The sequence below is a fragment of the Phragmites australis genome, chromosome 1 (assembly GCF_958298935.1).
Source record: "Phragmites australis chromosome 1, lpPhrAust1.1, whole genome shotgun sequence".
Taxonomy (NCBI): Eukaryota; Viridiplantae; Streptophyta; class Magnoliopsida; order Poales; family Poaceae; genus Phragmites; species Phragmites australis.
This window is the reverse complement of record NC_084921.1, coordinates 54905288-54932287: the sequence shown is the minus strand read 5'-3', so window position 1 is coordinate 54932287 and position 27000 is coordinate 54905288. Positions and strand designations below refer to the sequence as shown.

The 27000-nt window shown below is 43.8% G+C and overlaps 3 protein-coding genes across 4 annotated transcripts; 2 read left to right on the top strand and 1 right to left on the bottom strand.

Annotated features, from left to right (window-relative positions):
• Positions 1-245: 245 nt before the first annotated feature.
• On the bottom strand, positions 246-3443 carry LOC133928693 (proline-rich receptor-like protein kinase PERK5). Its single transcript, XM_062375141.1, has 3 exons — positions 3209-3443; positions 931-1203; positions 246-719 (listed from the first exon to the last, which is right to left on the bottom strand). Exons 1-3 carry the CDS (start codon positions 3382-3384, stop codon positions 662-664), a joined length of 507 nt encoding a protein of 168 aa, XP_062231125.1. The 5' UTR covers positions 3385-3443; the 3' UTR covers positions 246-661.
• Positions 3444-4490: 1047 nt separating this feature from the next.
• LOC133928683 (probable glycerol-3-phosphate dehydrogenase [NAD(+)] 1, cytosolic) lies at positions 4491-8535 on the top strand. The gene is made up of 6 exons (XM_062375131.1): positions 4491-4704; positions 4803-5926; positions 6717-6938; positions 7402-7649; positions 7854-7993; positions 8118-8535. Exons 2-6 carry the CDS (start codon positions 5290-5292, stop codon positions 8239-8241), a joined length of 1371 nt encoding a protein of 456 aa, XP_062231115.1. The 5' UTR covers positions 4491-4704; positions 4803-5289; the 3' UTR covers positions 8242-8535.
• A 6822-nt stretch (positions 8536-15357) lies between these two features.
• On the top strand, positions 15358-23582 carry LOC133928672 (S-formylglutathione hydrolase-like). 2 transcript variants are annotated; one of them, XM_062375110.1, is made up of 5 exons: positions 15358-15603; positions 15687-15807; positions 21296-21476; positions 21688-21781; positions 21860-23582. In XM_062375110.1, exons 1-3 carry the CDS (start codon positions 15442-15444, stop codon positions 21442-21444), a joined length of 432 nt encoding a protein of 143 aa, XP_062231094.1. In that variant the 5' UTR covers positions 15358-15441; the 3' UTR covers positions 21445-21476; positions 21688-21781; positions 21860-23582. The 2 variants fall into 2 exon arrangements, with proteins under 2 accessions (XP_062231094.1, XP_062231103.1); XM_062375119.1 differs by lacking the exons at positions 21296-21476; positions 21688-21781 and having other exon boundaries at positions 15359-15603; positions 23090-23582.
• The last annotated feature ends 3418 nt before the right edge of the window (positions 23583-27000 follow it).

The window sequence follows — 27000 nt, the reverse complement described above, 5'->3', positions numbered from 1 at the left end:
TATAGACAAAAATTTCAGCGAATGGTGCAAACGAGAACGACGGTAGATAACAATGTGTAGATTAGAATATGTGACAAATTTGTTAAAAGAAAAGAGCTCATTTGTTAAAAGAGTATCTTAAAACGTGTATTGAAAGAGTAGATCATGCATCGAAGTACGTAAATAACCTTCAGAACCAGCCACTTGATATACACAGGAAAGATAGAAGTTACCGATCAAAAAACCCTAACCTGGAGCACAGTGAATAATGCGTGCATGTTCTTTTTCCAAACAAAGCTAACCAGGCTCTGGAAAAAAAAGAGTATCATACATGATTGTCACCAATCAAAAGATAAATGGTGTAGCATCTAGTCCTAACTCCTAACAGCATCTAATTGTCATAACAGAGTTACATGATTCCAACATCAGGCATGTAGCATTGTTGCACAGCAATCACAAGGGAACACCGAATAAATGTCAGAAAAAAGCACTTCCTATATCTGACGACAACCCACTGTTGTCTACGAATCTAGGTTGCAGTAAGCCAGCAACATTAACGTCTTTTTTTTTTTGGACTCAGCAACATCCTTCAATCATACCGCACATCCAGGACAACAGGAGCCAGTCCGTACACGTGTCGATGAAATCCAAATAGAGGTTCAGGTTCACAAAATGTTAAATGCTACTCTTTGAGCTGAGCCACAAACAGTTTGCTCATATCTTCAGTAACAACGTTGCTCCTGTGAAGCAGTAACCAAAAAGATAAACATTGCTCAGGAATAGAAAATATATAATGTGAATACTTGGCAAATACATTCTGGGATTGGGCCCATATGCCTTAGTTCACTAAAAGCATTTGACTGGGGAAAAATTGAAAAATTGAGGAGACCACCTAGGATAGGATTGGTTCCATGCCATAATACCAAAGTGACGGGAAAAAGGAAAACTAACCTTCCACGAAGCTGTGGTGGAATTAGAGTGTTCCCTGCAGCACTCCTTGAACCATGGGGTAGTGATTGCATCCTTGGAAATTTACTGCATGAGTCATTAAAAGTAGATCCATTTGATTCTCTCTTCCTTGAAGCATTCTCTCTAGAGGAATGGCCAGTAGCTCTTGACTGTAGAGACTGAAGAGAAGGTGGAGCAAAGAGATCTGCAACATCTGGGAGGTCTAATGACGGTGTAGGCAAGGAGACATTACTTGAACTAGTGGGTGCTACATTCCTGGAGCAAAAACAAAAATTCAAGAAGTTAAGAACTCTCTGATACCACATCAAAACCTAGAAAGCAGTGGTGAGGAGGATTGGTAGTACTGTACTTGCATTTAGCAAATCTGACAAGTCTGCATCCAGAATAACAGTTCAGCCCACGCAGTTACAACCAAAAACAAAACAAAACAAAAAATCAAGAAGAAACAAAAAAAAAAAAGGCCAGCACCAAAATGAAGAGGGGCCAATGAAGTATAACAAAGGAAGTAAATTAATATGCAATTTGATAAGGAGATGAAATGCGAAGGGAAGTGTCTGCTTTAGATAACCAACATTACTTGTTATCTTTCTGCCCAACAAACCAACACAGCACAGGACATCCAATACCCAACTTGCCATGTTAGGAGTACCACCTTTTTTCTTTCTAAAAAAAAATGATTAGCGACAAGGCAAACATGGTTTTTCTTTCTTGTTGGACTTCAGAGAAACTATAAGGCCCATTAAAGGGAGCATACCAGGCATATCGTCCACTAGTGACTTATTCTGATGACAAGTGGCCTGGAAAAATCATGATAAGAGGAACCCAGCACCTCATAGAAACTACCACCAAATTGTGTCATACGTTAGAATTGTAGTTACAAACTGATTTATAATGGCATACTAAAGTTGATGATGTAACCATCATCATCAAATTATGGTGAACGATGAGCACTGACAGAATGGACCGTGCAGCATCCACTGCAGCAGCAGAATTATGAACGAACAAATTGTTCCAGAAGTGATACCTGACTGACTTGTTCACATATGTAGTTACTGTTGCCACAAACAAAATAAACTCCACACAAGGTAGGTCGCATTCATAATCCGTAAGTAAGCATTCCAAACATTGCAAAATAGAGTATCATTAAGTATCAGAAAGCAGAAGCGGTTTGAAAGTGGACTGTAAGTGTAGACTGCAAGTCCAAACTCGGTTCCCACGCGAGCAAGAATTTTGATGTAGTCAACCCCAATATTAGAGGGCAGAACTGATTTCAATTTTTCGGTTTTTGATAGGACATCTTTGATAATAAAAAAATTTAGGGTGCAATATAGAAATACTTTAGGTTTTCAGCGACTAAGCTGGAAGTGACAGAAGGTGCGGAGAAGGATAGTATAAACAACGCAACGATGAAGGGTGATGTGCAGGCATACTCAGCAGCTTGGCACTATTGTTGGAGAAGCTGGCTGAGAACCCAACGATGGTGTGGACATGGTGGTGGACGACATTTCCTGGATAAGCCTTATCATTGTAGTTACATGGTGGTGTTCTTTTGTGTTGGCCTGAAGTGAACTCAATTAGAGATGAAGTTTACAGACTTTGTATCTGGGGAGACAATATCAGGTTTCCCTCGAGAGCTGCTAAGCTTTTGTGAACTGAATGTACTGATATGGTTTCCTATTATACAAAAAGTGGAACTGTAGGTGTCTTCCCCGATTTCTACAGAAAAGGGCAGAAGCTGTGCTATATATAACTTCTCAAGCATACCCTGATATTTGGGATGCAAGTTTTGTATTTTCTGGATCATTGGGTCGATCCAAAATTCTAAAAAAAAAGAGCTAAAGATTCACCCCCACCCAATTAAGTTAAGGAAAAAAATTAACTAAGTGCTGACCTAGAACTACCCATTGGGTAACCACTTGCATCCCTACCTGATATGTATAGAGCTTTCTTCAGGGTTTTGAAGTTACATAAATACCCACCAATAAAAGGAGCGCATTGCCTAATATATCCAACATATGGATGCAAATTATCATTTCGAATTATACCTTCACTATCATAGGTGTTGTGCTACTGTGAGCTATTCGGGAACCATGACTTGCAGTTGATGTAGGATTTGCTAGTACGGTGATTTGATAGCCAGTAGCTTCAGCTTTAGTACAGTACACTAAAACAGCCAGCCATCGCCGCCAGTTGGTCACCGACCAAGCGACCCCCGTTTCTACAAGCGAAACCCTAGAGAGACAAGACAGCAAGGGCTTACTGGCGGGGGGAAGGCGGAGTGGGCTGGGGAGCGGCGCCCACCGACGTCGAAGGCGACGGAGGCCTCGGCTGCGGCACGATGGAGGAGGCTATGAGGGGTGGTGAGGCCGTCGCCGCGGCGGGAGGCTCGGCGGCGGCGTCCTCGTCGGAGGAGGCGTCGTAGGCGACCAGCGACATCGGGTCCGTGTCAGCCGCGATGTTCTGGCTTCTGGGTTGGGTTCCCTTTCGGTTTCGGCTCTGTTTACATGTAGGCGGTGAGCCGGTGGGCCCAAATATTCTGCTGAGTTTTCTAATATTAAAATTGCAGAAATATACGCCCATTTCGAAAATATAGGTCCCGATCAATGCCGCCACAAAACCGACATGAAGTCATCGCCGATCCCGCACAGTCGTCGCCTCCTTCTTCCTCCTCGATGGCCACCGCATCGGTCGCCGCACGACGCACTCGGCGATGGAGATCAGATGACTGCTACTACGATCTGATCTCTGAGCTGAGCTAACGTAGTGGTAGTGGTAGTTGCAACTCACAAGTGAGAAAGAAGCGTGCGTACATATATGCTGCGTACTTAAAAGAAAGGTAAGAATGTAAGTTTTATATTTTATAGGTTACTAGATCGATTTAAAACTAAAAAATAGATTAAAGATTCATTTCCACCAAATTAAGATAAGAAAAAATAAACTAAATGCGGATCCAAAACTACACAATATGTACCCACTTATATCTTAAAAGAGATATATCAGTTTGTGTTCATAGAGCTAAGAAACAAAACAAGGTAACTGTCGATACAGTCTCACAATATAAATGAACGCTCCATTTTCTTAATCTGTCCGTAGGCTAGGTCACGTTAAAGTCATTTTACTCTAAACCAAAAAATATTATACACCTAATCGAAAAATATTACATAATTAATTAAAAAAAAAGTTGAACTAGTTACGAAACCAGAATATATTACTTAACTAACCGAAAAATACCTCTTAAAATATTGAACCGGGGGATCCTAATCCCTGCAGGCTATCTGATTTATGAAATTCTATCTCTATCGTCCCTGGCACAGCAGTATTGCAGTGCAGTTTCAGTTCATTTCAGCACTCTGCTTGCATCCATGTATATTTGGCTACATGGTAAGCCGAGCGCATTCCAGCCGTGGAACATGGGCGACCATACTTCTTGAATTTGGCTACATGAATATTGAGAGAGGATATACAAAAACGCAAAAGTATAAACTTGTGCCGAAAAAGATATGTTATACTTTAGTAAGTTTTATCCATATATCATCATAGCTGAAATTAGCAATCAAAGCTCCATTCATGGATGGATAAACTCCATTTTCAACACTTTTGAACTGCTGGGGATAGTCAGTGGCCTTCCCAGGCATCGTCTCTGCGAGAAGGCGAAAGCAAGCACGGCCAGCTCGGGAAGAAGCGAGCGAAGCAAGACCATGTCCCCCTCCTCCCCCACTCTTCGCTCGCTCGCTCATTAATGGCGGCCACGGCATGGTTGGCGCCATCCATCTCTATTAATTCCTCCACCCACCTCCGGGGCGCCCCGCCCCATTTACTTAACCAATCCGATCGAGCGCTTGCTTCCAATCCAGGGTCGAGCCGTTGCATCCATGCGCCAACCGCCCCCACCTTGCCCTCCTTACCACAATGCCGGCTGCCGGCCAGCTCCGCCCCCGGGATCCTTGAGCTGGAGGTGGGTGGCGACGTAAAGGCGGCCGCTTGCTTTACGTGCCTCGATCCACTTACTTATCCCTGCGTCGGGGGCGCTGTTCTTGGATTGTGCTTGATTTGTGTCTTGCGTTGTGTGGTTGTGGGTGGTGGTGGATGACATGGTGTTCTTGGCATTTTCTGAGGGGAAGAGTGGGGGTGCTGTATTAGGTTCCTGGTTGGTGAGCGGCGTTTGAAGCGATTTCGTGCGTGGCGGAGTCGTTGGGTGATGCAAGAATTGGACTCTGGGCGGGTGGGAAAGCCTCGCGCTCAGGGTGTTCGATTAATTGCCTCAGAGAGCACACGCCTCTGAGTTTGAGCTGAGCCATTTTTGGTGTACTGGTTTCTGAATTCTGATCGGTCGCGAGAGGGATGGTTGGGAGCGTGCACATGAATGGATCGGTGCACGGTGCTAATGGCACTGAGGAGCGGCTGGACCAGCTGCGCCGGCTGCTCGGCAAGTCGGACAGCGACTTGCTCAAGATCGTCAGCATTGGTGCCGGCGCGTGGGGCAGTGTCTTTGCTGCTCTCCTGCAGGACGCCTATGGTCATTTCCGGGAGAAGGTGCAGATAAGGATTTGGCGCCGCCCGGGGCGGACAGTGGACCGGTCCGTTGCCGAGCATTTGTTCGAGGTGATCAACTGGAGGGAGGACGTGCTGAGGCGCCTGATCTGCCGGTGCGCCTACCTGAAGTATGTCGAGGCACGGCTCGGGGACCGGACGTTATATGCCGATGAGATACTGAAGGATGGATTCTGTTTGAACATGATCGACACACCACTCTGCCCTTTGAAGGTCGTCACCAACCTGCAGGAAGCTGTCTGGGACGCTGACATTGTGGTGAATGGGTTACCATCCACTGAGACGAGGGAGGTGTTTGAGGAGATTAGCAAATATTGGAAGGAGAGGATCAGTGTTCCAGTAATAATTTCCCTTGCAAAGGGGATAGAAGCCTCATTGAATCCAATTCCTCGTATCATTACACCTACACAAATGATTAGTTCTGCAAGTAAGAATCTCTCATCAATATCTTGTCCCTGCCTATTCTACACCGAATGACTCAATCATTTAGTTTCCTGAAGAAAGAGGAATGGAATTGGTTTCAGAAAAAAAGATCCAAGGCTTATGACATGCGTGATCAACTAATTATCATAGTGTTTGCAGTACTTGGCTATTTACTAGCGTAATGATTTCATAGCACAATGTTTGATGAGTAAAAAACAAATTGCTACCATCTGAAAAGCTCATCTTTGTACTACACACTGTTTGAGGTACTCAGCACGTTACCTTCCATATTATTATTTTAGATTTTTAGTTGTTAGCCCAGGTTATTGTCCTTTGACAGGTACATGAGACAGCGTGAGCTTATTTATTATTTGTCTGTTACCATTACCTGCATAATTGTGTCACTAGCTGCTTAGCACATTTAGTTTGTGGCTATGCACTCACCAACATTTCATTTCACTCAGTCAAATCAAGTAGTCTGTTTTCCATCTGAAGACTGCACTTGATGCGTTTGCTTGTCTATTTCATTTCTTTATCTAGCATTGTGACGTCTATTTCAGTCAAAACACGCTAAGCTTGTAAATTATGGCATGATGATGGCATGGTGCATATTTCCGTTTCAAAAAAATAAAAAAGAGACATGGTGCATATCTTCAATGCCCTGCTAGAAAGAAGTGTCTTTGAAATGCACCTAGTTGAAACATATAATCAGTTTTTGTGGCCGTGCTTAATGCTCAACCTACGGATTTAAGCTACAGTACAAGCTGATATTTTTTAGAGAAAAAAAAATGCAGCTGGAGTTCCAACTGAGAATATACTCTATCTTGGAGGACCAAACATTGCCTCAGAAATTTATAACAAAGAATATGCAAACGCTCGAATCTGTGGATCAGACAAGTGGAGGAAACCTCTTGCTAAGTTTTTGAGGCAGCCACATTTCATTGTCTGGGACAACGGTGATCTTGTCACTCATGAGGTGATGGGTGGCCTGAAGAATGTCTATGCTATTGGCGCCGGTAACTCTATCTTCCATTTGTATCTTCATTTGAAGTATCACATATTAACTACTTACCAAACACTAAATTTAGTTTTCCTAACTGTAACTGTCAACATTTATGGAGTTGACATCCTACCCTTGATGTTGATCATTTTCTATGATGTTGAAGAAAGATAACAAACATTGACACAGTTTATGCTCAAATTTTACTATATCTGTTTAGTACTCACCAATCACCATAACCTCTTGCCTTAATAGTGTGTACATGGGCTACACCGAAATCAATATGGTTCCTCAAAATTTTATGAAAAAGACGATCTTATTGAAAACCCCTGTAATATAGACATAGGGTTTAAATATTTGCTTCTTACCTTTTGATATCCTCCGTTTTTTGTCTCAACATCATATTTGTCGTAATGGCTATGCAACTTTGGTTCACTACATTTTGTGAGATCCTGTATCATTTTTTTTTTCTGTCATAGGAATGATGGCAGCTTTGACAAATGAGAGCGCAACGAGCAAATCTGTATATTTTGCTCATTGCACGTCGGAGATGATATTCATTACTCACTTACTGACAGAGCAACCTGAGAAACTTGCTGGTCCTCTACTGGCTGACACTTATGTAACTCTCCTAAAAGGTCGTAATGCATGGTATGGGCAAATGCTTGCCAAGGGAGAACTCAGTCCTGACATGGGTGATAGCATCAAGGGAAAGGGGATGATTCAGGTAATCTCGAAATACTGTTTTTTTATTCTGAGAATCTCTTTGAAGAATGTTAAAAGTTGAAATTTGTAGAAGCCGTCAAAATTTCCTGGATATTTTGACAAAACTGATATTTGCAACTGTCCCTTTTTTACATCGTGTGTTTCACTATTATGTTTTGTATATGCCATGCACTGACCATGATCCTTTTTAACATCCATTGGACAGGGTATCTCTGCCGTTGGTGCATTTTTTGAGCTACTTAGTCAACCCAGCTTAAGTGTGCAACACCCAGAAGAAAACAAGCAAGTTGCTCCTGCTGAACTATGCCCGATTCTGAAGAGGCTTTATAGAATACTGATAAAAAGGTTTGTGCTCTGTATCACCATTGCTCTCTGCATAACTGGACAATTTACACCCTTCTCACTCAGGCATTCTAACTGCTTTAGGTTACTGTTCTTATATATGCTTAACGCTTATCAAAATCTGCAGGGAGCTCCCAGTAAGAGGCATTCTCCAAGCCCTGAGAGATGAAACAATGAATGATCCTCGCGAAAGGATTGAGATGGCACAAAGCCATGCATTCTACCGCCCGTCTCTCCTCGGAAAACCATGATCTTATTAGTCCTGTATATGAGTCGAATATAAACGAAGGCTGGATAAAATTAAATTTGCTATGCTACCGATCATTCTTGATCAAACTTGGAGCAGGTATCTCTGCATTGATGCTGGCCTGTGTCTGAGTTGCAGGGGCTTTATTAGTTGTGGAATTCTTTGTGCTTCTTGCATTGCCATATTGTACAAGAGATTACTGAATCAATAAATGTTATAAGCACCTATTATATGACCACCCAGTTGAGAGTACTCGAGGAAGAAAATTTTCTTTATGGAAATTAGCAATCTGCAATGTGTCAGGTCTAGTATATGTGCGAATGTGTTTGATTTTCATATTCAACGACCGAACAGTGTTTATGTGGGCTTTGGTAGGCCGTCTTTGGGCAAAACAAAAGCCCCCTTTCCATGCTTTCTAAGCATATGTGAAGTCATTTTCAGTCATGAGGTGACCATAGCCTTCATTGGTTGGATGCTGACTGAGCTCTACCATTATGTCTTGTTTGGTGTAACATCCTAAGTTTTAGCATATAGAAATATAGTAAAACTCACTCTAAATTAAAAAAATTAATATAAAATCAAAGAAATATATATTTGAATATATATGTACTTGTATGTGCGTATTCAAATATATTATTTTGGCTAAGTATTTCAGAGATTACTAAATTAATTTCTAAATTAATCATTGCAATAAGTTGATCGTATGTATTTTGGTTTAATTGTTCTTATGGTTCTTTGAGTGAAGATTTAGAATTGAAGGTCTCTCAATTTCAAATCTATTTCTTAGATTCAATTTAGTTGAAATCCAAATTGAATTCAACTCTTTTAAATTCAAACTTGTCTAAAATCTCGAGGCTTCACTTTTGAATCTTTAATTCAAATACTCCTATTTGAATTAATGCTAAACCCAAATTCAGATCCAAATTCAAATACTCGTATTTGAATTTAATCCCAAATATTTCAGATCCAGATTTATTCAAATCTTCATTAATTTTGTATTCAAATGCGAATTCAAATCATCAGAGATATATATTCGAATGCGTCCAGTTTAATCGCTTCGCAAACTCGATTCAATTTCTAAATTCGAGTTCGAATCTCATTATTCGAATTCTCATTCCAAAGTCATTTCAATTTCCAAGTCAAATCCAATTGAATTGCCACCAAACCGATCCAAATACAAGTTATTTATTTGAATCATCATACATCTCATTTCTAATTCAAATACGTTTATTGGATTTTTCCAACTCAATTCAAATTCAAATTCAAATTATTCAATTTGAATTATTACAAATTCCTTTCAATTCAATTACATTCTTTTGAATTTGTCATTTAAATATCAATCTCTCTCACTCTCACCCACATAGCCGCAAGCTGCTGGCCACGTTCACACTAGTCGCAATAGCAAAAGATCTCATCGTCGCCATTTCCTCTCTCGTTCACACCACCATACCTCTCCTCTGATCTTTCATCGAGTAGCCAAAGGCAACTTCCCCTTCTCCTCCTCTCTTCCTTCACAGGCAAGCAACCTCACGGACACAACAGCATACACCATACATACACACATGCATACACACTAGTAGACACCCTCACACAACAGCAGCATCGACCGTTCTACTCCTCTCCCTTCCCCTGTACAAGCACACCACACTACAACCTTGCTGTCGGTCCGCACCATCGCGTCGCGCTGCTCCACTTGCGCACGCCGTCCCAAGCTCCACCCAGTCGTGGCCGTGCCAAGCCGCGTCACGTCGCACCCCTAGCCGCACCAAGCTGCACCACTCTAACTTTCGTGCTGTCATCGTGCTCAATGTCGTCGTGTGCACAAACCAACTTGGTGAGCACCCCTCTACTCCCTGATCTGCTCGCCTCTCTCTCTCTCTCTCTCTCTCTCTCTCTCTCTCTCTCTTTCTCTGTTCAGCATAGTCGGCCGCGCCGTGCGCGTCGCCCAGCCCGTTGGCCCGTGCCATCACGCCGTTCCCAAGCGTAGTCGTTGTCGCGCTGTCTCCTTGTGCCGATGGCCAACACCACCAACATGGCCTGCCCCGTCGTGTGCGTCGTCCCAGCCTCTCGACCGTAGGCCAGCGTGCCACATCGCCTCCCTCGCGTTGCGCCAGCTTGCGCGCTCAGCTATGCGCTCCTCCGCGTCGTTGCCGCACACGGCCACTGCCGTTGCGTTTGGGCGCCAGTAGCCTCGCAGCGCTCCCTCCCATGCACCGCCACGCCCTCCGCCGCCCGCGAACGCATCATTCCGGTTGCCCCAGTGCGCCGTCGCATCGAGCGCCCTTCCATTCGGCCCCAGCTAACACCATCATCCCGCGCACGTCACCGCCCACTAACGTGTCGTCGCGCCGCGCATCATCCCCTCGGTGCCACTCCTTTGTGCCCTCCGGCTTCGAGCCGTCACCGACGAGCTCCCAACAATCCCTCCTCCACTGACCCGGCCTTCCTTGCTTGCACGCCACCCTTGCTTTTCCCGCTGCCTCCACCTCCTCTACGCCGTGCGCTGTCGCCAGTGAGCTCTAACGTGTCGTTAGTGAGCCCTATCCCCAGCCAGCCATCCCTCTCTGCCCGCTCCCTTTCCCTCCCTCCGCCTCTCTCTATCTCTATGAGCCTCACCTGAGGAGAGAGAGCCAATCGGCCCGCACCGCCGCTGCTCGACCGCGTCAGGCCGGCGCGCCATGCCGCCATGCTCAGTCATGCATGCCGCGACATCCGTGCGATGTCCCTACCGGCCTCGCACCTCCGACGCCTCCCTCACTCCCTCTCTCTGAGCCTCACGGGCACACAAAAAGACCGACCAGCCTTATCCCTTTTCTTAGGCCAGCCCATGTCCACAGCTTCGGTCCACGGTGGACTGCACACCCAAGCCGCCCCGGTCCACCGGTCTGTGAGCCGAGCCCACTGCACCGAGCCCCTCTCCAGTCTACGGTGGACTCCACTCACTAACCTCCCTTAGGTCCATAGCTCTGTAGACCAAGTTCGTGGAATAGTACTTATTTTCCTTTTTCTTGAATTATCCCTTCCAACATATCTTTCGAGAGTTATGCCTCCTTTGTTTTAACTCCGATTTTAACGATTCTTTCGCCAATATTCCTCTAAAATCATAATCTATCTTTTCGTCAAATCTTGTAAATTTTGAAGTTCGTTTAATTTTCTCGTCCGGTATTTATTTCGTGTCACGGCGATTAACCTAGGTTTTATCTTTATTAAATAAAGCTGAGTTTAGATAATCTGATAACCATGTTTAGGTTATAATAGTAGTATAGTAGCATGTGATAATATAGTTTAAGTGTAGATTAATCATCATGTTAATTAAAAATAGTTTTTAGACTAAGCAAAAGAATTAATCTTTTAATTAATGTTGCAATATATTGTTATTTCATGTGATAGTTTATAGATTAATCTTGGTCTAACTAATGTAATAAGATTAACATATGTAGATGTTAAATAAATAAATATCAGTCATTAGAAGATGATAAAATAATTTAATGTTGGTAATTAATTAATTGAATACATTTTTAATAATTAATTAATTAGTTTTAAAGAATAGTTTAACCAAATTAATTAATTATATAAATACTCTTATGATGGCAACAAAATATAACTTAATTATTGTGACAATTAAACAATACTAGGTAATTAAAATTAATTACTAGATAAACCTAGTTTAGTGCTATAGATTAAAATATTTATCTTGAACACTTATAGTTTTAATCACCTAGAGCTCTATTTACGTATATATGTATACATGCTTACATACATATAGATGTAAATATCGCACATACATTTATATTTGTACACGTGCACTTACCTACACGTAGAAACCCTAACTGTCACCTTTCGATAGTTAAGTTAGTAGATGCTCACCTAGTTGTTAATAATTTGTTTAGACTTTCTCTTAAGTTAATAAAAAAACTAGTTAATAACTTGACCTAGTTTCACTAGATAATCTCGCTAGTCTCTGTATATCACTTCCGCTTAGCTAGAGCTGCTAATCATCTTCCCGCTAGGTTAGCTTTTGTTGCTTTTCTAGCCGTTCTTCTTTCACTTTGGTGTTCTTTTGGTTTTATTTTGGTGTTTATTTATTAGTTGCTGTGCGCTTTTCGTCGTTAATCTGCATAGGATCGAAGTCAAGGAACTAAGCAAGAACGTGAAGAAGGAACTAAAGGCGAAGCTGATGATGAAGAACCCAGGATGCTCGAATGACAAGACGAATCATGAATTCGTCAAGGCAAGTACTAATTTCTTGATCATATTGAACCCATAATTTCAATATAATAACATGACGAACTAAAAACATGGCAGTTATACTTGCATGCTATATAAAGGATTCTCTTGAAAATTCTATTATTAGTTATAACCTATTTACTGAACCATATTACAACCACTACTCACAATATTCAAATAGTAACCCTATAATCATCATAATACCTGATATAATGATACTGTATGAACCCATGTCAACTAGTATGCTTAGGGTTGGTTACTCTGCTCTCTTTGAAGACGCTTGATCTCTTCTCGGAGAGTACTTAATCATTTTTTTATTATGATCACGTGCTTTGCAAATGAGTGAAATGTGTTGAGGTGTTTGATTGTGTGAGTAATAGAAAATGGTGTTGGTGTTAAGAAAACCATGAAACCACTTTGGCGGGGTGAGCAGGGTAGTCCTCTGAAAGTTGAAGACTATCTCATACGGGTATTCCTTTGGGAAGGATGCTATTGGAGGCTTGAGGTGATACTCATTGCCAATGTTGAAGATACTTGCCCTGACCATGTAAGGACCGAATCAATTGTGATCATGCTAAGCCACCTCGTGCAACCATGCATCATGTATGGGCACGACTTGATATCACACCCCATTAGCTAAGCTCGATACCCACCTTGGAGGCTATAGTGCAACGGGAGCCAAAAAAGACTTGCAGAAATCGAAGTCAGCTAGTGATATTGTAATGGTCGGATTCGAGCTATTTTTAAAAGGAGGGTGGAGCTTTAGGCCCTTAGTCGATGATTTCCTGTGGGTGGTTGCTCGATGGGTACGCGATTTCGGTATGATTTTCTCCTCTGCTTGCAATGGATGGAGGTTGAACATATCGTGTGGGTACAGTGTACAACCTCTGTAGAATGTAAACCTATTCAAATAGTAGTATCCATAGTCTTGGACATGTGAAAGTTACAAAATTACAATGGTTAGTTTTATGGTGTGTGTACCCCTTCGTGTGAGTGGGCAGTGTGCCCATATTTTAGAGAAAGCCAGCTGTATACCGTTGAATCTGGTTGAACTAGATCTCACACAGCTAAAAGATAGGAACTACGGGGACGGATAGCTTTCCCCTAGGGCCAACAACCTTTATTAATAAAACCTGATTTTTATTTAACTGGTTTAAACTAAGTGCTTTTGCGTCCAAACTATAGACCTATAGTTTTTATCCTTGATTACCTTTCTTATGCATCTATTCAACCCTTTTAAGTAGTATTAGGACTTTTTGAGTACATTCCGTACTCAGTATGGCCAATTTAGATTGTTGATGTAGAGATTAACCTCTACCCAGATGAAATTAAAGAGAAGAAGTCTAAGATCGCGTCTGCACCCTAGTTACTTGTGACATTAGGTTGTCTGCTTGTTTTGCTCCGCTCCGCTGTAGGCTCTTCTGCTTGACTGATCTGCTGTGGATCTTTCACAAGATCATCTTTTACTTTTTTCAGGTAATAATTTTACTTTATTTTATTCGAAATATGTATTTAATATTATTCTGTTAAATTCTATACGTATCAGCTACTTAATTCAGGAATTGATATATGAAATATAGGAAACCCGATGTCTGTATCCTGATATTTGGTGTGAAGTTTGGAGAGTACAATGGAGAGACAACAATAAATATATCTAGTTCCTAAAATTCATGAGAAGTTTGGTTGCAGGAAGGAATAAGCAGCCAGCCATACTTCGTACGAAATAAGGTAATCGAGCACAAACTCAGAATTTGCACTCATGCTGCAAATAGTTCTTGATTGTGCTTTGAGCAGGTATCTTCATCGATGCTGTGTCTGAATTCGGAGAGCTTTATTAGTTGTAGAATTTTTTGTGGTTTTTACATTGCCATGTTGTACAAAAGGTTACTGAATCAATAAATTTACTATATGACCACCCAGATGAAAGTGTCAAGAATATTTCTTGCTTTTTTTAGACTAGAAAATTTTCTTGCTGGAAATTAGCATTTTGGAATCTGTCAGGTCATATTTTCTAGATGATTCTGTCAGGTCAAGTGAATATGTGAACGTTTGAATCATATATATGTGGGCCTTGTTACTATGGATCGAGATCCTCTCCAGTGCTAAAGCAAGTACAGAGGGGAACAATAATGTGCATTAGATCTATTTTCGTCTGTCTAATCAAAATTCAACAGCTCAGATCGGATGCTATAACACCGGTGAACAATAAAAACGACGTTGCAGTAACACAGAAGAACTGTATCTACACGACTTACTACCGTGTTAATGCACGTTTCTGTTTTCACCCTCGCAAAATAACTGTAGCAGCTGATGTAGTGATCTGAATTTGCTTTAGCACTGAAAATAATCTCGACCCAGGATGGCATGGTCCAAAAGCCTACGAAAATAGAGCAAAACACACTTCCCAGGCTACAGTGCCTAATTTTGCGCTACCAACTTAATAAGAATTTTTAACGATGAAGGTTCTATTTTTAATAAATTTTTTTATCACTACCAACTTAAAGGGAGGCCATAGGAGGTAGAGTCGATCGATAGTGGAGGACAATTGCATAGGCGGTGCCGAGACGAGGAAGAGCGAAAACAATAAGATGGTAGCCACGAATTTAATGTCTGAGATGCCGTAGGAGACAAGAGGTGTAGAAGAGTGAGCAAACATGATGTAACTACGGGAGAAAGGAGATAAACAGTACCCACGCGTTGCGGACCATCGAATGGCCGTCGGAAGACGACGGTTCGTCGTATGAAAAAAAAACTAGTTTTAGACATTTGAAATATAGCATCTCCCGGAGCAAAATTTTTCGGCCCAATATCTGCACTTCGGGCTTTTGGTCCGGAAACCGGCCTAGTTAGGCCCAAACTTAGGCACTCGATGTGCCTGGGATATTTCCTCTCCTCTTCTGGAATCCCCTTCTCTTACAGCCACCACTCCCAGCCTCCACACCCCCACCTCACCGGAAGGCGAAGCGCTGATCGAGCCATGGCGGCGACCCCTCCCCCTCCCGCGGCGGCGCTGGAGCAGATGAGCAGCACCAAGATGTTCGGAGGGCGCAACCTTCGCTTCCACCACCAGAGCACCACCCTCGACTGCCCCATGACCTTCTCCATCTACCTCCCCCCGTCCCCGGCGTCCAACCTCCCTGTGCGTGCTAAGCCTTGGTTTGCACCTTGTGCCTCATCCGAGCCTCAGTATCTGATGGCTGGTGTCGTGCTGCTGCTTTGCAGGTGCTGTACTGGCTCTCGGGCCTCACCTGCACTGACGAGAACTTCATCATCAAGGCCGGCGCCCAGCGCGCCGCCGCCGCCGCCCACGGCATCGACCTTGTCGCCCCCGACACCTCTCCACGTATGGCGAAGTTAAACCCTGCTCTGGCCGCGTTCTAATTCTAGGGTTTATGTTTCCCCGTCTCTTTATGTTGGAAGTACGGTGTGGTCGCAAACCAGGATGGTTACGATTTTTTTTTTTTGGCGAAATGTTGGTTTGCTTCTCTTTGAGAATCGTAATCTCAATCGTCAAGGAGATCTTAGTGTGCATAATTTTGTAGTTGTGACGGCTAATGTTTGCCTGCATAGTTCGGCTGATTGCCCTGTAATAAGCTGTGACGGATATCCCAAATTTTCATGTACAATGAGAGGCCTCATTTATTGTCAGGCTAGAATCAGACGTTGTTACACTCCTTTAATAGGTTGCAAGGACCAGAATTATACCTTAACGGTTTTAGTAAGTACATTATCACGTACGCACTCAATGGCTGGCGACGCTGGGGCCTATTCTATAGGACTTCGATCGCCTTACCATGTCCTTTTGGCACCATGATCACCGGGTGTCATGGCAAGGTTTGCCGGGACCCGTTTGCCCCCGGCTGCACATGCTCACAGGTCGCGGCTCTTGGAGGCCTTGCTCGTCGAGTTCGGAGATGTCTTCGCCATGCCCACAGGATTACCTCCGCCACGATCCCGAGACCACCGCATTCATTTGCTTCCTGGCACGACATCGGTGGCCGTTCGCTCGTATCGTTACCCTGCCCGACACAAGGATGAGTTGGAGCGACAATGCCGGACAATGGCGGAACAAGGAATCATCCGGCATAGCACCTTCGCCTTCTCACCAGTGCTGTTGGTGAAGAAGGCTGATAGTCATGGCGATTCTGTGTCAATTATCACGCTCTTAACAATCGCACGGTGAAAGACAAATTCCCCATTCCCGCGGTGGATAAGCTGCTTGACGAACTTCATGGCGCAACGATCTTCACCAAGTTGGACCTCAGATTAGGATACCATTAGGTGCGCATGGTCCCGGATGATGTCGAGAAGACTGCCTTTCGCACCCAAGACGACATGTATGAATTCCTCGTCATGCCATTCGGCCTGACGAACGCGCCGGCAACATTCCAAGCGCTAATGAATGATGTTCTGCGCCCCTTTCTCCGGCAATTCGTCCTCGTCTTCTCCGACAACATATTGATATACAACTTGTCGTAGTCTCCCCATCTTCGTCATGTCCGTGTTGTTCTAGAGGTCCTCCGAGCGCATGAGCTGTTCATCAAGAGGACAAAGTGCTCCTTCAGGGACAACTCGGTCACCTATCTCGGCCATGTGGTGTCGGCTGATGGGGTGGCCATGGACGCTAGCAAGATTCAGGCGGTACTTGACTGACTCAGTCCCGCTCCGCTCGCGCATTGCGTGGTTTCCTGGGGCTCGCAGGGTACTACCGCAAATTCATCCACGCATTCGGAGCAGTCGCGACACCACTAACCCAACTGCTGAAGGATAGTTTCGCGTGGTCCCCAGCAGTTGACATGGCGTTCTCGGCGCTCAAGAGCGCACTTACATTGGCCCCTTTCCTCCGCCTATCGGGCTTCGACAAAACTTTCACCGTGGAGTGCAAACCTTTCACCATGGAGTGCGACGCCTCCGGCACGGGATTCGACACAGTCCTGCATCAAGGCGAGGGACCTATTTCCTTCTACAGCCGACCTGTGGCGCCTCGACATCAAGCATTGGTGCCCTACGAACGAGAACTCATTTGGTCTAGTTCAGGTCGTCCGGCAATGGCAGTCATACCTTTGGGGATGGCGGTTCACGGTAAAGACTGATTATTATAGTTTGAAATACTTGCTCGATCAGCGCCTAGCTACAATCCCACAACATCACTAGCTGAGCAAAATCTGGGGCTTTGACTTCACGATGGAGTACAAGTCGAGGTGCCTGAACGTCGTGGCCGACGCTCTCTCGCATCGCAACGCGGACCTGGGAGCCATGCATGCCGTCTCGGCACCCACCTTTGACCTCCTCGGCGACGTCTGCACGACAAACTCCATTGACCCGGTTCTGGTGGTGCTCAGCGACCAAATTCGAGCAGGCTCCCTTGGGGTTCCATGGGCACTCACGGATGGACATGTGACGTACCAGCACTGCCTGTACGTGCCACCGGCGTCCCCGTTGCTCAAAGCCATCCTCTATGCGGTACACGACGACAACCATGAGTGTGTGCAGAAGACCTTGCATCGTTTCTGTCGCGATTTCCACACACCCCACGAGTGCGCAGTGGTGTTAGGAGTTTGTGCGTGCCTGCGCGACATGTCAGCACCACAAGATGGAGCATTTGCACCCAGCTGGCCTCTTGCTTCCTCTTTCGGTGCTCAGCGTAATATGGTCGGATGTGCCCTTGGTTTTCATTGAAGGACTACCCAAGGTGGGCGGCAAGACGGTGATCCTCACGGTTGTCGATCGTTTCTCCAAGTATGCTCACTTCACCGCGTTGGTACACCCATACACTACAGAGTCTATCGCCAAGGTGTTCTTCGCCGAGATCGTTCGCCTCCATGGGATCCCGACATCCATCGTCTCTGACAGGGACCCGGTGTTCATGTCTGCGTCTGGCAAGAACTGTTCTGCGCCACGGAATCCAAGCTCCACATGAGCTCGGCGTTTCACCCATAGTCCGACGGCCAATCTGAGGCGGTGAACAAGGTGATCGCCATGTATCTACGCTGCATGACGGAGGATCGACTGTGGAATTGGGTACGGTGGCTGCCGTGACTGGAGTACACTTACAATACCTCGTTCCACTCGGCTCTCTGCGTCACCTCTTTCTGCGTGGTATATGGCCGCAATCCACCGTCTCTTCGCTCCTATGATGTGGGCGACGTTCGGGTCGCCGCAGTTGCGCGAACAATGGAAGACCGTGACAAATTCCTGCAAGGTGTATGTTTTCACTTGGAGTAGGCCCAGGAGCATGCCAAGCGGACCTATGACCGTGGTCACAAGGACATCTCCTTCGAGGTGGGCGACTGGGTCTGGTTACGTCTCCGCCACCGCACGCCTGCTGGCATCCCGGACTCCACGAAAGGCAAGTTGCGGTCGCATTTCTATGGACCATACAAGATCATTGCACAAGTCAACCTGGTGGCATTTCGCCTTGAGCTTCCCCTCGCAGCTCACATTCACGATGTCTTCCACATCAGGCTCTTCAAGAAGTTCGTCGGCTCACCACCAGATGCCCCTTTGGCCCTGCCTCTGCTACACCATGGCGCAGTAATTCCGGTTCTAGCACGTGGTCTCAAGGCCTGCCTTTGTTGCGTTGTTCATCAGTTGCTCATCAAGTGGGATGGCCTACTGGACTCGGTGGTTCCTAGGAAGACCTTGACTCCTTCCGGCAACGATACCCGGCGTTCCAGCTCGAGGACGAGCTGCTAGTCGAAGGGGGAGAGATGTTATGTGGGGCATCCAGTATGGCCGGCGCAACAAGAAGGGCGTCACGGCCTAGGCCCTGGATCAGGCTTGCCAGTAGTTTGGGTTAGTTAGTTTGGATTGAGTTAGTTAGATTGCTACGGTTTGGATTGATAGGATTGTTGTTAGTTAGTTAGCAAGAATGTAAGCCTCTCCTATATAAAGGACGACAATTCAATGAATAAAAGGCAAGCAGAATTGATCTCCATCTAAACTCCCGGTGGAAAGCACCGTCTATCCACCATAACTCCGGGGCGGCGAGGGATCAAACCTTGCCCTCGCGTTGAGCACCAGTATTCCTTGCGCAACCTTTCCCAGCCACCACGCCATAACATGTACCAACTTGGCAAGTTTCATCCAAGTTAAGTGTCCAACTTGGCAGGTTATCCCATGATATTTCCACTGTATCATCCTCCACCTCCCTCATTATACATTGCTTCCTTCACCATTTCAGTGAGAGCTTATAGGCGAGTCTGAATTAGTGAACTATATAATGACATTTTGTTAGGTGTGCCTGAGATTTGTTGGAACATACTGTTCCGTGTATGTAACATGTATAGCAGCCTGTTGCATTGCACGGCACTTTCACTAGTCTTGTGTCTAAAGTTAAGGGCAAAACATGGCATGAGAGATTGCCACATAATAACATGATTTATGTACGGTAATATTCAGATCCGATGAACACAAATACACCTAAAATAAATGCTAAATAAATCATACGTTCTATATCCTACCATAAATTCCAAGGAGCATGTGCTAAGACTAAGGCCATCTTCAACATAAACTCTAAAAATTCACTTCCTATAACACTATTATAGCATCCTCTAACACTATTACAGCATCCTCTATTTTTTCCATCTCTAACAGCCACCTTATTTCCTATATTCCATTACTCTCCTCCCCGCGGACCCACGGGCATACTCTTGCTACAGTGATACGGGAGACCTTTTTCTCCGGCAAATATGCCGCTGCCGAGGTCGAACCGTTTTTCTCCCGCAATACTATTCATCTGGATACGGTCTCCATTGGACCAGCTATGCGGCAGCAAGAAACGGCAAACTCGAAGCACAGTGATGCAGGAGAGAATGTACGGTCTTCGTTGGAGTTGGTCTAAAGCCATATGTCCTTGATTGGTGTACTTATTACATAATTATCCACAGTGATCTACATGAGCATTTTTGTCATTCATTGGTAATACAAACTCATACTAAATTACAAAAGGAGAATATAAATCCTGCAAAAACATGTGGGTTCAATCCCAGTGGACCGAACAACTTGGTAAGCTATTGGTAAAGTAACAATTGAATCAACATTCAACACATAAGTACGGTCTTCGTTGGAGTTGGTCTAAAGCCATATGTCCTTGATTGGTGTACTTATTACATAATTATCCACAGTGATCTACATGAGCATTTTTGTCATTCATTGGTAATACAAACTCATACTAAATTACAAAAGGAGAATATAAATCCTGCAAAAACATGTGGGTTCAATCCCAGTGGACCGAACAACTTGGTAAGCTATTGGTAAAGTAACAATTGAATCAACATTCAACACATAAGTACTAATCATGTTAACTTCCATGTCGGTGTATCTGGAGTTCTGGATAAGAGCACTTACCTCCTGTAACCCTGCTGGCTAATATTTTTATAGTTCTAGCTAGACAATTTTTTTGTGCCTTTTACCAATTATTGTGATCTGGTAGCATGCCCACTCTGTGTTAACTTATGTACCTGTGGATTTGGCATATTTTACAAGAGAACATGCAGGCATTTTTTGTTTGTATTGCCCTGTGTATGATCATGATGATACGATAACTGAATACATAGCATCGTTTGGTCGTGACATGATTGCTGTTCTTGAAATTATAAGATTTTTGTATGCGTTTTGAGAGAGAGGGAGAATGACAATGTTTCATAGCAAGTAGGTGGCAATGGATGAATTGTTTGCTTCAGCAGTAAGGGGTGATGCTTTACATTGTCACGACATTCCTTTTGGAACAGTATTGAGGCACCACTTGAAGTTTGTATATACTAGCAGTTTGAATGAATTTTATGTCTGTACATGTGTTCAACGATTTTATTTTCATTGTTTTTTATTAGGTGCCGGGTTCTATTTGAATGCCACAAATGAACAATGGAAAAATTGGCACACGTATGACTATGTTGTGAAGGAACTCCCAAAAGTTCTAAGTGACCACTCTGAAGAGCATCAATTTTTGGGCACTCAATGGGAGGGCATGGTGCACTGACAATTTACTTGAAAAACATTGACAAATACAAGGTATTATTCACATGTCATCTTGTTTACACTTCAGCATTTTCAAGTCACTTCTGCGAAGCTTTTTTAAACTAAGATGACATGAAAGGTTGTGAACTTGTGCTCCACTGTTTCTAGTTTGCTAGTCCATAGAGACTAGAGAGACCTTTCCAATTGACCCATAGCATTTTGTACCAAATCTCACCTAGCATTTTGGGTTTATCTTACATTTCAGTCATTATCAGCATTTGCTCCAATTATCAACCCAATTAACTGCCCATGGGGTCAGAAAGCATTCTCAAATTACCTGGGCTCAACTAGTAAGATTGGTAGGTATCTCTTCTCTTTGGAAATCATTTATCTCTCTCTGATATGTTGAAATACTTATTAGTGCCTTCATACTATAGGAATGTTAATCAAGCAGTGCAAAGAAGTTTCAACTCCTATCCTAATTGACCAGGTATGGTGTTGCCATGGATTCATTCGTGCCCCGTTTCTGCTATCACTATATTACTAGCCCAGTTAATTGTTTTCCTTTTGTATAATCAGAAGTTCAGAACATTGAAAATGGAGGGAAAATCTTTTAAACCGACTTGAGTGTAGTGACATATTTCCATGACACCAGTTCACCTGTCGCCATGCATGCTTGTTCCATCATTTCATGAGGCGACTAGTCCTTTAGTTCATATATCTGACATCTCTCATTATTGAAATTGAAACCTCTCTCGACCACCCAGCCCATATTGGAGCAAATTCAGTAGAGGTAGGTGGCACGATATACATTCAAAGGTGTTTTCAGTGCTATAGCTGGGAAAATTTCCTTGAAAATACCATTGGGCATGACTCAAGTACCTTTAGTCAGATGTATGTGACAATGTGATAGAGTTGCCCTTGCGGATAATAGGTAAGTGACAAGTTGATGGCAAATGGGGGCCCTAGAACAATGTCAAATGAGTTAGTGTCCGCTTCACATTTTCTTTGTTTTGCCTGTTGCGTATGATGAGTACAACCATTTGGTGGTCTTATACACTTTGGATTTGATTAGCTCATCAAATGAAGAGGCCTCTACTGGTTAACTTAGGGCCTATTGTTGGATTGTTGAAGGTAGGTATTCCTAGCTCTAGAAATTCGTTGAGCTGGAGCTGTGGGTACACTAAGGTATTCGGGTGAGCAATCTTATTCCTATTTTTGACTAAAAATAGAGACTTAAACCACTTTATTTTAGCTTACAAACTAAAAAGATCTGACGTGGAGCTGGAAGGTGGAGTTCTACCATACATGGTCTTAGCCTTTGTAGGGCTCTACATGTTCAGTAATCAGAGTCTATCAAGGTCACTGAACAGTGTCAGACACCTACTGCCTGAATGGATTGATTTAACTTAACTGACATGTTTTGATTGAACAGGAAGTCTAGGCTCCTAAATAGTTGAGTAGGGCCAGGCTCATGAACTGTTTCTGACAGATTTCAGAGCTTATTACTATCATACATAACCCACTGGGTGCCGCTGTTTGCAAATTCAATGTCTAAGAGTTAAGGCTACTACAATCTAGTTCTTTGTTTATTCTACAAATTAGAAGTAAAAAAGTTATTTCTGTTAGAAACTTATTTGCTATGTTGTTATTGACAATTTGATTAGGGGGAGGATGACAAGTTCCTGGCAGAGCAGCTGTTACCTTGCAATTTTGAGGAGGCATGCAAGGCTGTGGGGGTTCCTTTGATCTTGCGCATGCAGCCTGGATATGACCATTCATACTTTTTCATTGCTACATTTGTTGATGATCACATTGCACACCAGGCTCAATTTCTCAAGAGCGCCTGACTGCAAGGTCACCTGTAATGTAAGGAAGCAATCAAGAGAAAATGGGGAGACAGCTCTGTCGTTTCAAGGCGTCTTCATACCGTATGTGTTATTATTTCCTGGTGTGGACACTCGTCGCTGTTCTTTTGTCTGTTAGCCTGAGGTGAACAATATACCCAGATGCAACTAAGATGAAAGATTTGTCGATTCTAGCGGAAATGGGATCTTCTTGTCACAATTTAAGTGCGTTTCTTGTCCTCCATTCTTGCAATTATTCGCCCTGGTGCAGCAATTTCTGGAGCAAGAAATGATTGGATTTGTGTTATTGACTCTTCTTTGCGTCTGTAGTGGAGCAAATCATATGAATATATGATCAGCCTGGTTTATATCGTTGTCGCCTCACGTCAGTATCCTGCTATGTTGCCTCTTGTTGTCGTCTTTAGTTGTTCTTGTGTGTTCGGTTACTCTTGTGGCAATTTGCTGCTGTCGTAATTTGCAACGTGCATTGTTTCTTTCTGGAAGGATTCTGTAGTCTACGTGAGCCTTTGGCCGAGCTGGAGGCAGGACCACGACGACGATGCGGTGGATGTAGGGGAGGCCTAGGACTAGCTCAGTACTAAATTCAGATAATATTTGGGTTATGCCAATGAATGAAGTGACGCCTTTACACTGACACATTTCCACATTCATAGACTTGGATGAATACAACTGGATTAGCATAGGAAACTGTTAGGATGGGACTTGTTTCAGTCTTGGAGCATAGATTGTGACCAGGAAAATTGTGATTTTCCTCGCATCATTCCCAGTTGCGAGTGAGAGAGAGCGTGCATTGGCAGTAGGTTCAGGTTCGGTTGGGCCTGGAACGCAGCTTGACGCCGCGTCCACACTAGCATGACAGACGAGGCACACCGTATCTTGAGCCAGGTACGGCAGATTGTGTTGAACCATCGGACCGAGCTAGACACGGCGGCCTCGCCACCGTCCATGGCGCCTCTGGACCCCGCCGGTCCTTCCAGTACCTACCGGGAGGGACCAGGGCATGCATCATGGAAAATCTTTCACTCAGAAAAAGCAGCTAGCAGTCGTCGTGCTGCACAGCTGCAGTGCGAGGCTTCAGGCTCAGTCACGTGGATGAGTCTTTTTCTTTCCGACGGACGGCAGCTGCTTTGGATTTGCAGGTGCAGGGGTCGTAGTCGAGCACCTGTAGCTCGAAACCAGCTCGCTGCTGCGTGCATGCCGCAGACGACGACGCCACCGGCACACGTGCTTCCTCGTGCCCTGCGTGTGGTGTGGCTGCTTGTTGTCCCTTTTCTCTGGATCTTATTTTGGATACTGCAGTAACAATTGTCCTTTTTTAAAGATAAAAGTAATAAATATCCCGATCTCTGCATCCGAAGATAGACATGGCATCGTGGTATCACGTTGTCTGGGTATCTTCTACTATTGGTCATCTACTGAAATGAAATGTAATACTCCGACAAATCACATCAAATGCTTTACATAAAGAAGTAAATCACATTTCTGTAGCAATAGAGCTTATGCCCTTTTGTGACTTCTTAGGTCACGCGAATGCGAATCCCTTGGCTCCCAACCACTTATCCCTCCGAGACATGATACGAAACAAATCAATTCTCAAAAGAGAGATTCGCTGTTGCTGATCCACCCACCCACCCATCCATGCACCCAAAGTGAAGAAGCAAAAAGGAGAGGAGAATCAGCACTGTTGCGTGCGTGTAAATCATAAATAATGGCATGGTGAGCATCTTTAGGCAGCAGCATGAATGGTTGGTGACAGGGGCAGGCAGCAAGACAGGGGGGCAGGATTGGAGGTGGAATGTAGCGAACTGGAGAGACATGAGCTGAGTGGAGAAGTGATTTGCCCTGCCCTAAGCCCTAGCATAGCTGATTATCTCCGCTACTGCCATCTCTTCTTCTCTTTCTTTTCACCACCTCCCTGCTGCTTCTCCCATTTGCCCCTACCTAGTTCTTGCACATGTCTACCTCTAGCTTAGCTAGCACTAGATGATAATTGTGTCTCATAACCCATCTACCCATAACTAAATACCCTAATAGAATTAGGTATGTTCTTTGTTCTCTACCCATAGGCACGATCGTGAGCGATCAGCTCTATGTGACAGACAAACTGGTAAAGGTATGGACAAGGGGTCCAAACATGAAACCAAAAGTCCCTAACCAATCGCGGCACGAGTAGAGCTCCCTTGTACCTATGCCCGCTAAATTTTTCTCACCCTCAGGCATAACCATGGGTGACGGGTGCTCGCAGGCAACAGATATGTTCCAGTTATTTGCCCATCCTTATTAACGAGCATGCCCGTGAGTGAGAAAAATCTGGCTGCATGGGTATAGAGAAGCTCTGTTCCAATTGTGGTCAGGCAATGGTAATAAGATTGGTGATGTAGCGCTGTTCCAATTGTCTCCAGAACTAGAGACTGGCCATGTTCATCAGGGGACATATCATATATATCGTCTTTAGGGTCTAGATTCTTGGTGATCCATTATGTTGTTACTCGTATCATGCCTTTGTGTCTTGGAGTGATTTTTTTTTCCTGAAAGTATTCTGATCAGAATCTAGCCACCGTAGACTTTATTCTCGGCACTTGGAAATGCTGTTTTTTTTCCTCTTCAAATTTATGTGGAATTAAACACTTTATTATGGTTTTTTAAACAAAATCTTGAATTTTTTGAAACAGCGAAATCTTGAATTCATTGAGGTAAAGGCAAGCATTTCGATTTCATACTTCAACAATGAATATTATTAGAAAAATGTTCAAGAATTTATTGGTATATATGCTGACAAGCAAGGGCATTTTGTCATATGATTCAAATGAAAGACGGCATAAAGGATCGTGACATTGGTAGTACATACAATGCCCCATTTGGTGTCAAGTAGTACAACTATTTGGACTGAAATGGAGTACATTATTGCCTCATAGAGCAAAAAAAAGAGGGCCTTTCCACCCCTCCTGCAGCTGCAGCAATGATAATGCTCCCTTCCCACCCTCAGAATTGGCCTGTCACCCCTTTATCCAACTTGATCTTGGCCCCTCACTTTTCTTAACTTGTGGCTTCGACTTTACTCATCCATATATAGGAGCTGTTGCCGTATTTGCATGCTACATGTATTATAATTTCATCACACTGCTTAGGGAATTAAATAACGTAAAAGATCAACAAGAAAATATTAAATGCATCTCTAGGTGAAGAATAATTTGTCACACCTATGACTACAGAATGCATAGGATATCAGATAAATTTTCGTTTTCTAATTATCCATCACATATAAGACATCTAGATCCCTAACAGGCTAGTTCACGGCAGCCCACTACCCATTCATAATATGCATGGGACATCTAATTATTTTTATTCAGAGCCCAGTACCCTATACCAAAATTTTATGCACGCTACCTTTCATTCAGCGGTAATCTCACCGCTCCCAAATCTTGTGACGCTCTCTTCATTTTATGGTTGCCATGTTTCTCTCTCTTTTGGTGGGGTTAATCCAGATTAAACAAGGCTTTAGCATAATGAGGATTATCGTGATGCGGTATATTGAAATAAAGGCGTATTAAACCCGGTTATGTTTTGTCTTTGCATTGTCATCAACGATTTATAACCTTGTTGTGTACTGCAGCTATAATTGAACAAAAAGGGTGAGAAACTAAATTAAATGTATTTTGATTTATGTGTGATGAGCAATTGATAATGCTATCGATTTGGTTTATCGTGTT

What these genes read in the sequence shown, in the direction of transcription:
- LOC133928693 (XM_062375141.1), bottom strand. Translation starts at nt 3,384, where the DNA reads ATGTCGCTGGTCGCCTACGACGCCTCCTCCGACGAGGACGCCGCCGCC. An exon ending in ACTCCGCCTTCCCCCCGCCA is followed by an intron (nt 1,204 to 3,208) that starts GTAAGCCCTTGC and finishes TTTTTGCTCCAG; the next exon opens with GAATGTAGCACCCACTAGTT. An exon ending in CCACCACAGCTTCGTGGAAG is followed by an intron (nt 720 to 930) that starts GTTAGTTTTCCT and finishes ACTGCTTCACAG; the next exon opens with GAGCAACGTTGTTACTGAAG.
- LOC133928683 (XM_062375131.1), top strand. Translation starts at nt 5,290, where the DNA reads ATGGTTGGGAGCGTGCACATGAATGGATCGGTGCACGGTGCTAATGGC. An exon ending in ACAAATGATTAGTTCTGCAA is followed by an intron (nt 5,927 to 6,716) that starts GTAAGAATCTCT and finishes AAAAAAATGCAG; the next exon opens with CTGGAGTTCCAACTGAGAAT. An exon ending in AGGGAAAGGGGATGATTCAG is followed by an intron (nt 7,650 to 7,853) that starts GTAATCTCGAAA and finishes TCCATTGGACAG; the next exon opens with GGTATCTCTGCCGTTGGTGC.
- LOC133928672 (XM_062375110.1), top strand. Translation starts at nt 15,442, where the DNA reads ATGGCGGCGACCCCTCCCCCTCCCGCGGCGGCGCTGGAGCAGATGAGC. An exon ending in CCCCGGCGTCCAACCTCCCT is followed by an intron (nt 15,604 to 15,686) that starts GTGCGTGCTAAG and finishes GCTGCTTTGCAG; the next exon opens with GTGCTGTACTGGCTCTCGGG. An exon ending in CGCCCCCGACACCTCTCCAC is followed by an intron (nt 15,808 to 21,295) that starts GTATGGCGAAGT and finishes GTTTTTTATTAG; the next exon opens with GTGCCGGGTTCTATTTGAAT.